This window comes from Marmota monax, unplaced genomic scaffold (genome assembly GCF_021218885.2).
Source record: "Marmota monax isolate L192 unplaced genomic scaffold, Marmota_monax_Labrador192_F-V1.1 WCK01_AAM20220418_F8-fsc00051, whole genome shotgun sequence".
Lineage (NCBI taxonomy): Eukaryota > Metazoa > Chordata > Mammalia > Rodentia > Sciuridae > Marmota > Marmota monax.
The window spans coordinates 1,154,669-1,167,000 of NW_026695202.1; the positions used below are offsets into that span (position 1 = coordinate 1,154,669).

The 12,332-nt window shown below is 33.9% G+C and overlaps 1 protein-coding gene across 1 annotated transcript in view; it reads left to right on the top strand.

Moving 5' to 3' along the window:
* The window catches only part of Parpbp (PARP1 binding protein), a 52,129-nt gene that overhangs the window by 27,508 nt on the left and 12,289 nt on the right, over positions 1-12,332 (top strand). Inside the window, exons 6-8 of the mRNA XM_046429473.2 lie at positions 1,125-1,279; positions 7,294-7,477; positions 10,250-10,428. Coding sequence (XP_046285429.1) covers positions 1,125-1,279; positions 7,294-7,477; positions 10,250-10,428 — 518 coding nt within the window. The remainder of the gene's footprint in view (positions 1-1,124; positions 1,280-7,293; positions 7,478-10,249; positions 10,429-12,332) is intronic.

Consider the following 12,332-nt stretch of genomic DNA (forward strand, 5'->3'; position numbering starts at 1 on the left):
GCAATCATTTCATGTTCTATCTCTGTATTTGAAAACCAATGGTATTTTTATTTTTTACTATTTTCTTCATGTTTGGCAAGGGAGAAATTCTCTAAAGCACTGTTTAACTACATGTGTTCTATAGAGTCCTAGCCCTGGTAAATTCTTCTCGTATAAATGTTTCCAAGGCCATAAATTTTAGAAATAGTATATTCCCCGTTGGAGACTATATTCATAATGCATGTTTATGTATGAAGAACTTTGAGAAGTTCCTTCATAAAGAAGTCTGCTTCTTAAGAAGTTAACCTGGGACTGGAGTTGTGGCTTAATGGTGGAGTGCTTGCCTAGCATGTGTGAAGCACTGGGTTTGATCCTCAGCACCCCATAAAAAATAAACAAAGATATTGTGTCCATTTATAACTAAAAAGATTTTTTTAAAAAAGAAGTTAACCTGATTATTTAGTCTGTTATTTTCTAAGTTATTTCACCATGGAGCTTTCTCCCAAATTATTGGTATTTCATAGAGTTTGTCTTTCTTGGGGTAATGCTTTAGAAAATGCATCTACTAAACATTTTTTCTTTGATGGAGACATTCTTAAGTTCAACCATCACATACATATTTTATCTTTGTTAAGAAAAAGCATTTTACACATGGTCAAATAGTCTAGGATGCAAGACGTAGTTGGAATTTAGTGGCTATCTAGTCTAAATATTTATTTTATAAGAAAGGTAAAGTAAAAGTTTAGAAATGCTGAATTGCCAGACAATTCATAGTAGATTAGTTGACAATGAAAACGAGTTTGTTCTTCATAATGGTTCCAGGAGTCTGACATCAATTTAGGAATGTCAACAAATTCTTTATAGTCAATGACCTGTTCTTATGAATGTGAAGATGACCTTAAGTCCTTAATTTACTCTCTGACTTAGCCCGTTAGCCTCCACCTGAGCTGGGCATTATTGCTCCAACCTTGGTGCGTGAATTCTGCCTGGCACTTGTTTCTTTGGTTAATGAAAAGTGTATGAGCCATAAATTGTGCTTCATTTTAACTGTATTCCTAAATCTACATAGATCTAGCTTCAAAAGGTAAACTGTAGCTTTTTGCTTAATCATTAAACATGAGTAAACTCTTTGTTTCCACTCACAGATGGCTACATCCTTTATTAGAACATTAGAGCTTGGAGGGAAAGGCTATGCACCATCACCATCTGATCCTTTAAGGAAACATGTAAAGGGACTGTCTAATTTTATTCATTTAATTGACAAATTAAATGAGATTCTTGGAGAAACACCAAGTCCAAGGTAATATATTTTTCATAAATTACAAATTTGTCTTATTAGCCTATCTTTAAAACTTCACAAAATCACAGGTAGGAATAATAGATATCAAAATGATCAAGCGTTAGGCCAAACAATGGAGAGGAAAAGCAAAATAGATGAATAAATTATTGTATGCCTTGCTGACATTCTTAAATTTTTACCAAAATTAAAAGTACATCCAAACTAACTTTGATTAATAAAAAAGTATTAATATTTTTATCTGGAAGAAACAGATCTTTGAAGACTAGAAATAGCCAAATAGATATAATTCCTTTAAACTTTTAATTTAGTGTTGAAGGAAACCAGTACTAAGAATGAATAAGAAAATTTAAAAATATGATGAATTCTCTATTTTGTTTTATACTGGTTATCTTTTATTTGCTAATGTGTAAATCTTTGGTTCATCTGTCATTTGTTTATATGTGATATTAGAAAAAGAGTTTTTTTTAATCTCTTAGACTTGCATTTGTAATATAGATATATTGGATGATAAATTTTAAAGAAAAATTTTGGAGGGTAGAAGTGGAATGTATATGCTTACAATTATGGTGGACTCCTGTGGTTTTGATTGTTATTCCATAGCATGGTTCTAATAAAAATGGCTGATATTTATTGAACGCTAATTGTGTAAGACATTGTGATAAACTCTTTATGTAAACTTGAAGACGTTGCCCAGGGGTGTGGACAACCTATTTGGCTTCATTTGTAATTTATTTTGTTTTATTCTCTCTACTTGGACTTTAGCCACAATCTAAAGATTATAAGAAAAAGCAAGACACCATCTTTTCTGTTTCTTCCAGTTCCTTCTTCCTTTTACAGCTCAAATTCTTGAAGAAAATGCTATTTTTTAATACTTTGCTATTTCTAGTTATTTAATGTGCATTTCTCAGGAGGCAGTAAGCTCTTTGAGGGTTTATTGGTTTTCTTTACTAATATTTCTGGCACAGAGCAGACATTCACTATTCATTTCCTTGCTTATACTTGACCAACTCACACCCTTTGATGTTTCCCAAAGCTCTTCTGCCTATGAGCTTTTGTGATCATCTGGTTGTTATTGTCTTTGGACTCTTTTGAGTCCTTATATATGATCACTGTCTTGAACTCTTATTTTTCCCTCATAACATCTAAGATACTATTCTCTTATTTTCTAGCCCCCTTTCATTACATTATGCAAATTCTTCCAAATCTATATTTCAGTGAAATCCAGACTTCTTTTCTGATTTTTAGAGACATATCTTCAACTGTCTTTGAGGTAGTACCTCAAAGGCAACTGAAACCTAACATGTCTCAAACTACATCTTAATCTTTCCCTGGAAAGGTGCTTCTTCTAAAGTAGTGAAGTCTTTCTCCTTTCTCTGTCTCCTGGTTCACCTAGTTCTAGCAACTCCTCTTCTGTGACACTTTTTATATTCTTTCTCCTCATCTCTATTCCTGTAGCTGCCATCTTATTTCCAGTCTTTATGCTGTCTGTTTTAGACTTTAATTCTTTCTGGACTTTTTTGCCAGTCTCTTTGAGTTGTGCATTCTGCTTTCAGTCTTGCTTTGCTCCATCCTGTTAGTCTTATTGCTACCAGAATGATCTTCCTGAAGCAGCGAATGTTAAGCCCTTGACTAAGACCTTCAATGATTGCATAGTAGGTATAGGGTAAAGCCCCAGGAATCTCAGTGAGGTATGCAAAATTGTATACAGTCAAACTCCTGCCTGTCTTCACTCTTGGTCTCTATCCTTTTTGTCTCTCAACCTTAAAACTTGGAAATAAAAATATATTTAACTCTTGTATCTGAGGATAAGTTTGTATACTGACCTTGTAATAGGGGAGTTATAGTCACCTTTCAGCCCATGGAAGAATGGGAATAGACATGGGAGAAGGGCGGGGGGGGAATTGATTCTCACATTCATCACTCTTGCCAGCTTTTCATGAGGCCATCTTAGCTGTAGTTGGCTGCATTTCTACACTTTGCCAGTAGGTGCCACCACAAAATGCATACCATACCTTTACCTGAAAAAAAGTCCTGAGTTAAAGGATTTTAGGTTATATAAATTAATTGTTGTTGTTCAGAAGTTTTAATTACTGTCTTTCAAGATTATTACCCAATTTTAGTGCAAACCAGCATTACATATTTAGTATGTGCTTGTAGAATGTTAAAATTTTTCTTGTTTAAAGTATTTCTGAAGCATTTTTGATACATTTTATGTGGTGCCTTTCATCAAATTTACTTTTTAAAGGTAAAATTCATTTCAGCAAACAGTTATCAAATTTTTGAATATGATACAGAAAAGACGATCACTTTATTTAGTAGAATGAAGAATAATCAATAATTACTTTCAAGTATTGGCAGTCACTCTCTGTTATTGCTCAGTGTTTTCTTCAAGTTACTTTGTTTGGAACTTAAGAATCAAATTATGCTTTTCATTATTAGCCTCATTTTTCTCTTTCTGCCCCAGCACTCTGGTTTGATGCAGTCACGAATCAGGAGCTACAGTTAAGAAAAAGGTTTTCTTCACTTTATAACCCCTGTGCATAGCAGAGATATCATGGGGTAATTTGAGTTAAATCTTCTGGCTGGGTACTGTGACACACAGCTATAATCCCAGCTACATGGGAAACTGACACAGGAGGATCACAAGTTAGAGGTCAGCCTCAGCAATTTAGTGAGACCCTTTCTCAAAATAAAATAATAAAAAAGGGAATGTAGCTCAGTGGTAGAACACTCCTGGGTTTAGTCTCCAACACTAGGAAACAAACAAATAAAACTTGTCGAGTTTCTAGGCTCTAGAGGCAAAGTTTGAATTAAGCCACTATGTTGAATGGCAAATATTGAAAAAGCTAATGGATGGCTTTAGTAGTGAATATATTGTAATAAACTAGTGATAGCATGAGTGTTTGGGGTATTTAGCCAGGGCTCAAATTGTTAACCTAGGCAAATATAAGTCTGAAATGTAAGTTATGAATTTTTTTCCTAAACGGTTCTCAGTGAATTACATAATCTTTAAAATTTACCATTTTTATTCTTGTTGAGATCATGGGAAAAGAAGGTTAAGGGTGACTTTTTTCTTTAATCATTTGAAACATTTTTTTAATAAATTCTTGTGATTGGCACTAAGACACGCTTTTGTATTTTATTAGCCATTTGAATTTTTTTCAAATCCTTTTTCATAAGATTAATTCTCAGAAAAAAAGTATATTGTGCTAATTATGTTTTCATTTTAACTATATTTTATCTAGTTCATTTCTGTTAAATGGAAATTAAGGGGAAAAAACACATGAAAAAGAAAGTTCTTGTGTACTTGAAACTATCCTAGAATTTACTCATACTTTTGACTATAGAAATATGACAGGCTAGGTCCCCTGATCAACCCTTTATTAACAGTAATTAATAAAGCCTTGATGAACAGGAAAATGTAATGAAAATGCAGGTCATAGAATATGTAAAAGAGGAAAGCCAAAGAGGTAAGTTAAAAAGAAACCAGCCTTTATTTTGAGAGCGTTTGCTGAATTTGGTGAACTGGAGTTCTATTCTTGTAGTTGTTTGAATCTGAGGGGACAAAATCCAGAGTCTGCCCAACATGAGTGGGTCTAATAGAGGCAGATTACCACTCTCTTGGGCTGATTCCTCAGTGTATACGAGTGAGGGCATTAGCCTAATAGAAGGGTTTCTATAAAAACCTAGTTGATCTAGTTAATTATAAAATATTTTAGTATTTAGTTTAAGATTAAAAGTTACTAAGATTAAAAGTTACTGCTGTCTTCATTTCTTTTCAACACAGTATTGGATGTCTAATTCAGGTTTGTAAGGCCAAAAAAAAAAAAAAAAAAAAAAAAAGGAGATAAAGCAATTAAAATGAAGAAATAAAGCTATTTGATAATGATTATATATGTAGACAACTCCAAGAATCTAAAAACAATTATTAAAACTTTAAAATTAGCAGAAGAGTTTAACAGTGTTGCTGGATGTAAGGTCAATAAAAGAAGTAAATGTATTAAGGAATTAAATTAAAGAAGTAAATTAACAATTAAAGAAGTAAATGTATTTCTATATCTGATCATAAGGTCAATAAATAAAAAATACTTGTATTTCTATACCTTCACTAGATAGAGAAAGTTTCAGAAAAATAGCTTTAAATATATAAGGTACATAGAATTAACCTAATAAAAGCCACACCAGCTCCTTCCCCTTTGGAAAGTTCAGACTGACAGTGAAAGTCACTGGTTGCCCTATCCCACTTGTTGCTAGCCCAGGGCTTTGCATTCTGATCACAATGCTTCTATAGATATTTGCCTTTGGAAGACCTCATTCTTCCTGCTTTATTATACTCACAACTTCCCACTTACCACTTACCACTCCAGCTCTTGTTCATTCCTTTCTGAAGGAGAGTTTGGGGTATTTGGAGATTTTCCTCTATTCTCACCATGCTCAGTGAGACTTTCCCCCAGAGTGTTTACACTTATTGTAGAGTAAGTTCAAACACTTTAAGCACTATTGTATTACAACTAATAATATAAATAAATACTAAATTATATATTGAGTTTTACTATTAAAAACTGCAGATTGAATAATGTTCATTTCCTTTACAAACATCATCTCTTCTGTGTGTCAAGTGTACATTGGTATGTGAAGATTATTTATGATTTCCTTTCTCAAAGACCTAATTTTTGCCTGAAATGGTTTTCCACTTTGCCTTATAAAAACCACCAGTGTTGCTTTTTAAATAATGCTACTATCCAGTGTCCTTGGAGATGCTGATTCAGTAGGATCAGATCCAGAGTTGATGTTTAAACACAACTGATCTGATTCTGATGATTGGGAAAATTTGTGAGACACTGATCTAATGTATTGTCATCATAAATTAAGTTTCTCTGTGATTTTCTTTTAACTTTTCTATCTGGACCAGTTATTTTAATGTGAACTATCATATATCCTGTGCGTGTTAGGGAGTTTGGTTGTTCTCTAAGACATAATACCTGGCAATAAAGCTGTGAGGGTGCAAACTTCAATTCATAAAATTTCCTTATGCTACTACAAAGAGAAGTTTAGCAGCATACTCTCAGCAGCAAATGGCAGAAGTGCCATTCGTCTCAGGCAGCGTGACTCCATGATCAGCCCAGACTACTCTCCCATTCCGCACTGCGCAACTTTCCAGGCGTGCTTCAGGGAATGAGGATCTTGTGACTTCAAGTGAGATTCCTCTTCTATTGTTGGATATCTCTAATTCCTGCCTTGGGATGGACCAAGATCTTTCATCCTATATATCTCTCACATTGGTCCTTGGCAGGTTCTCTACAGTAGGAGCTGCAATTCCAAATTCCTTCAGGTTTAGTCTTGGAATAAAGGAACATTTCAGGTTTCTAAAAACACTTGTATATTGGTCATAGTTGGTCCAGTCTCTGATTTGCTTTGTGTTAGTACTAACTTGTTTAATTTCCTTGTTCATATATAATAACCTTCACATATTAGAATGGTATATTGAATGTTTCAGGTCAGTCTCCTTCTTCTCCTATCCCAAACACGATTTTCTCAGTCAAGTCATTTAATCTTCATGAGACTCAATTCTCTCATCTGTGATTTAGGGGTAACATTAACAACTTTTCGAACTGGTTTTAAAATTACAGTGATGTAACATTCTAGACGTTCATTGAGAGGTAGCTGTTTTTTGTTATTTTAGTAATATCTAAAAGTACATACTTTAAGTGTATTGCATGTATATTAGTGGGTCTGATCTGTAATCACATTTCATGTATAACAAAAGTATTTCCCTTCAGCTTTCAAATCAAGGAAAATGTCACTTGTTGAAATTACTTGTTTCTAGAAAAACTTTAAACATTTTGTTTCTAATGGTTCTCATCATTTTCTTAAATGCTTTACTGTTTGATTTGTAAGATCAAAGCTAAATTCTTTGAAAGGTGTTGATTAGTGCTGAAAATTATATTTTCAAGCTTATAAGCACATTGCTGTTTGCAATACTATTATAAAGATGATCTTATTTCTATTTTCAGCATTGCAGGGAGTCGTATTCTGTCAGTGATAAAGATGCAGCTGACTAAAGGCCAGAACAGCAGGGATCCTTTTTATAAAGCAGTTGAGGAAGCTGCTCAGGCTTTGGACTTGAGGATTAAAAACATTATCAATTCTCAACAAGAGGCTGTAGCTGTCAGCACCCCTGACATCAGTCCTGCCCGGGTAATGAGCTTTTTATTCTTCATTGTGTGTCTAAACAAAACATCATCTCTTGTATTTATTAGAAATGGTTTACTACTGATACTTAAGTCTGAAGAGTGCATTTCCTATGTTCTAAGATGATATTGAAAATTTAATTTTCTCAAAAGGATTATGTTCAACTTGCACAAATCATAACATCTTTGGGAAGAATTGTATTGTTAAAGTAAGTCATTGGATAATCTCCAGTACCCTTTGTGACAATAAAAGCTTCTGATTCTTGATGGATACTACAAATACTTTGTAGTATTTCTCAGTAACTATTCTTATAAAATAATTGTTTTTCCATTTACTCAGATATAAGTTAAGAGCCTGGCTTTTGACTCCAAGACTGAGTCCTCTGCAGGACAGCAACAGTCCTATTAGAAATAGTTTCTCCTCAGCAATTAACTTTTTTTTATATAGATCTCTGTAATCAGTTATTTCTACCTCTTTTCTACCAGTTTTCCCCATACATGGCAATTTTTAAATTGTATATTCCCAGAACATTTACTTCTTTCTTGATTTTTCTTATGTAAGTAATCAAATATAATAGTTTCTAACCTATGATATTATAGGAAAAATTGATTACCATGTTTTTAGCTCTAGAACAGAATTTTGGAGTATGCCTTTTAATTCATTTATTGCAGTTTATCCAGTTAACAAAAGCCCGTTTACATTAGGTATTGTTATGACAACCAGTATATAGACATAAACTTGCTTAATTTTATCATTTACTGATTCATTCACAGACCTTGATGACCATTGTAGCTATTTCTCTATAATAATACATCTTTTTAAATTTACTTTGAAGGCATGGCATGGGGGAGACGCTGGGATCCACCTAATTTATTTCATATATGTTAACATTTCCAGCAACTAGTTTGCCTCAGATGACAAACAGATTATCTTTGTAAGTGATAGGAACTGTTACAATCTCAGGTAATTAAGAGCACCAGTCTCTTCCATATGGCAAAAGAAATAAGATATAAACAGCCTGGTTTTTAATTTTATGTTTTCTACCAAATCAAAAATATTTTAAAAATTTCAATCAAATAATACTCAAGGAAGTTAATATTAAACTAATGGAAACTATATGTTAAGTACCAGATTATGATAGGCCATTTGTTTTAATCCCCATGGAGCTGCACATTAGAGTTCACCTGGTAGCCTGAGTCTGCCAAGTAGAGTAAGGAGGCCAAAACCCTGTTGGTAAAAGCTGGGAAACTGGCATAGCTGCAGTAGATGGCCCAGAAAATGCAGCTTTGTTATCTTGGCACAGTGTTCATCGGCCCTGTGTGTCTGGCACTATCATGGCCCCTGTTTTGCCAGTGAGTCTAAGAACAGAGGAGTACATACAATGAATAATCTGGTATCAAACCTAGGTGAATATTAATAATCTGGTATTGAACCCAGGTTTAAGAACAGAGGAGTAAAGAAATTTCTCAAGAGTTGTATAGCATATACAGTTAATAATCTGGTATCAAAACCTACAGTTTGTGTTTACATATATCTATCTGCAAAATTATTTTATCATATATTCTCTTTTTTTCCTCTATCTAGTCACTAAGTTTTTCTAGCCCACCCTCCTTTTTTGGAGGTGGGGTCTTATTGTATTGCCTGTTCTGTCTTGAACTCTTGGACTCATGCTTCAACTCCTGCCTCAACCTCCTGAGTAGCTGGAATTACACTGCATCTGGCTTGTCTCTCCCTTTTTAATCTATTTTATCTCTAGTGCTACCATCAGACCTGTCATACCTAAACTGGCTTTTTAATTTGTGACCCTGTCTCCAGATTTGATAATATTCTTATCCTGAAATATATTTTACACATTGCCAGCATCGATTTTTTCAAAATCTAAGTAATGTTATTGTACTTGCTTGCTTGATAAAGCAAGAGATTTTACCTGTGTAACCGACTGATTTATAACTTCTTTGCATAGTGTACAGAGCTTTTCCAGACTCATCCTGTGTTACTTCCTCCCTGTATCTTGTTCCCCAGCCTTGTCATTCTACCTAGTCTTTTGTTCCCCATCTTGTCATTCTTCTTAGTCTCCAAGAGTGCTATCTATGCTCACTCGTACCGCTGTATGTCTCTTCCTCTGACACCATCCTTGACTTCACAGTACACTGACCACTTTGTTTTGTATGCTTCTGCGCCATTGTATGTATACTTATTAGAAATATCAATTAGCATTCTGTAATATGATGTGTTGATTACTTATTTATCTTATCAATATGCCCAAGGCTGTGGGTTTTTTGAAGGTAGTGATTTTCACCTTTGTAGCTTAGCTTAAGGCATAGTTCTTGGAATGTACCATATACTAATCAATGATGATTGAATGAACTAGTTTTTTACTTTTGCATTTGATTAGATCTTAACAGCCATCTATGGGGATAAGTATTCAGATCTCCAAAACTTTCTTACTCTTTGGTATAAGAGAGAAGATGTACCTCCTAGGGCTGAGATTATATAGATAGAGAATGGCTGGGTTTTTCTGATTCAAATGTTATTTTGATCAGAGCCTAATATTTTCCTTTGATGATAATATTTTTTGTGCATCTAAAAATGGATAGGATTGATAATAGTATGGCTTCGAGGAGAAACATTAATATGTCTTATAGCCACTTCTCAAAGCTTATGTTTTGTTACTTCAACAACAGAGGAAGAAGAGTGGCAGATGAAATGGAAAAGTGTGGCTGACTCAACCTAGTAGCGGCGATTTTTACATTTATTTAAAATTGCTTTTTGTTCTAGCCAAAATCTCATGCCATAAACCATGACACTTCATACTGTGGCAGAGATACCGTGAAAACTTTACTAGTTCTTTTGGATGAAGAAGCAGCCCGTGCTCCTACCAGAAACAAAGCAGAGCTTTTATATGGTGACGAAAGCACGATTCATTGTAATGCAACTTCTATTCTTACACTTTTTACGTAAGTACCATGGAAGTCATATGTGTATAAATATTAATTCTGGAAATTTTGAGAAAACACTTATTGATTATAAAAGAAATATATGCTTATAGTAGGAAGGTTGGAAACTATCAATAAGTATGAAGAAAGAAAACAAAAGTTAAAGGGAGATTGAACATTTAAATGCAAAGAGGTTATATATTTAAGAGGTAATATTTTGTGAGAGTATTGCAGGTGTTTTCAGTTTCAGTGTTGCTTTTTATTCTCGTTTTTTGATTTACGAACACATTTGCTTTACCGTGTGTCAGAAACGTGACTAAATTCTTTTGCTTAAATCATCTCAGCCCTCACAACTCCTTTTAGTAGTATCTCCACTTAGTGAAGAATTAGACACTTGAGGGAGGGGGAGAGAGAGAGATTAATATGCCCCAAAAGCAAAGTTAACAAGCCCAAGGTCTGAGCTCTAAGGACTGCTGTTCACCCTGCGAATAGGAAAAGGCATGTATACATTGGAATTGACATTTTCTGGTCTTATGAAGAAAAATATGCTAAATAAGACCTTGATGGTATCTCAGTCCTCTCTGACATAGACAGCCATAGACTGGGTGGCTTAAATATCAGAAACTTGCCTTCTGTTTGGGCTGGAAGTGTGTGATGGGACGCCATAGCTGTCAGGTTCTGGTGAAGGCTTTTCTCTCTGGGTACAGATGATTGCCTTCTTGCTTGTGCTCACATTGCCTTTCCTTGGTGCCTGTGCAGAGATCGCCCTCTTCCTTTTCTTCTAAGGCCACAGATTAGGAATTTGCCTATCATACCTTACCTTTATGATCTCATTTAACTATAATTATTTCCTAAAAGCCCTATTTTCAAATCAGTTGTATCTGGGGATTAAGGTTTCAACATATCTTTTTTGGAGGGATACATTTCCATCTATAGCAGATACTCTCTAGTTTTAACAGCAATTAAGTCAGTTACTCAATAGGTGGGTAAATTCTTAATTAAGTAAACATAGACTTCTAGGAATTTTAATGATTTTTAGAACAACCATTTTAAATTTTAAATTTAGTACATTGTAGAAAAATTTCATAGAATCATCCTACTGTTTGATCATTTCTGTTTTCTATAGGAGCTACTTTTTAGAAATCTGTTTTTAGGTCTGAAATTGCTTATTTCCATTCACGATTGCTTCAGGGGCTCTCTCCCATGCCTCAGTATCTTTTTTTCTTCTTTTTAAAGAGTGACTTCTTCATGGGTTTTCATTCAGTGTGTTATCTCATTCGTTACATCTTATCTTCCTTACTATCTTTCCTTGACAGTTCTTCTGTCTTGGCACAATATAATTCTTCCACAGTCTACTTAAAAATGCCCTCCTAACAATGGAAATTTCTCTTAGGAATATTTTACTGACACTGTGCTGGAATCTCGGAAAGCAGAATAAAGACAATGATCCTTTCTTTTTTCTGTCTCTCTTTTTACCTTTTTTCTATTTAACAAAATGTGCTTTTAGGTAGAAGTATGGATAATTTTAATTTTCTGTTGGATTAAATTACATCATTTTTTAGGGAAAATTTTCTATTTGTAGAATTTGTTTAAACCAAATTCCTGAGTTCATTTTAAAAAGAGATTTTCCTGTACTTTAATCATGTGGCAAACACGTTTCAATTATGAGGGAATTCCACATTAGCACTTTAGTTGTCGTTGTGCAGACAGTCCATAGTAAGGTAAAATTTTAATTATCTGCACCAAAATGATAAAATTAAGCACAATGTAGTATATGAATTTAGGTCAATGTAAGGTTATTACTATTTTTTCTTAGGGTAAACTACCCTTTACTCTTATATAAATAATGATCTTTGAGTCAAAGAGGTTCAGGTTTTGGCTCTATTAAGCTAAAAAGGAATTAATTTATTGAGGAATACAGGTTG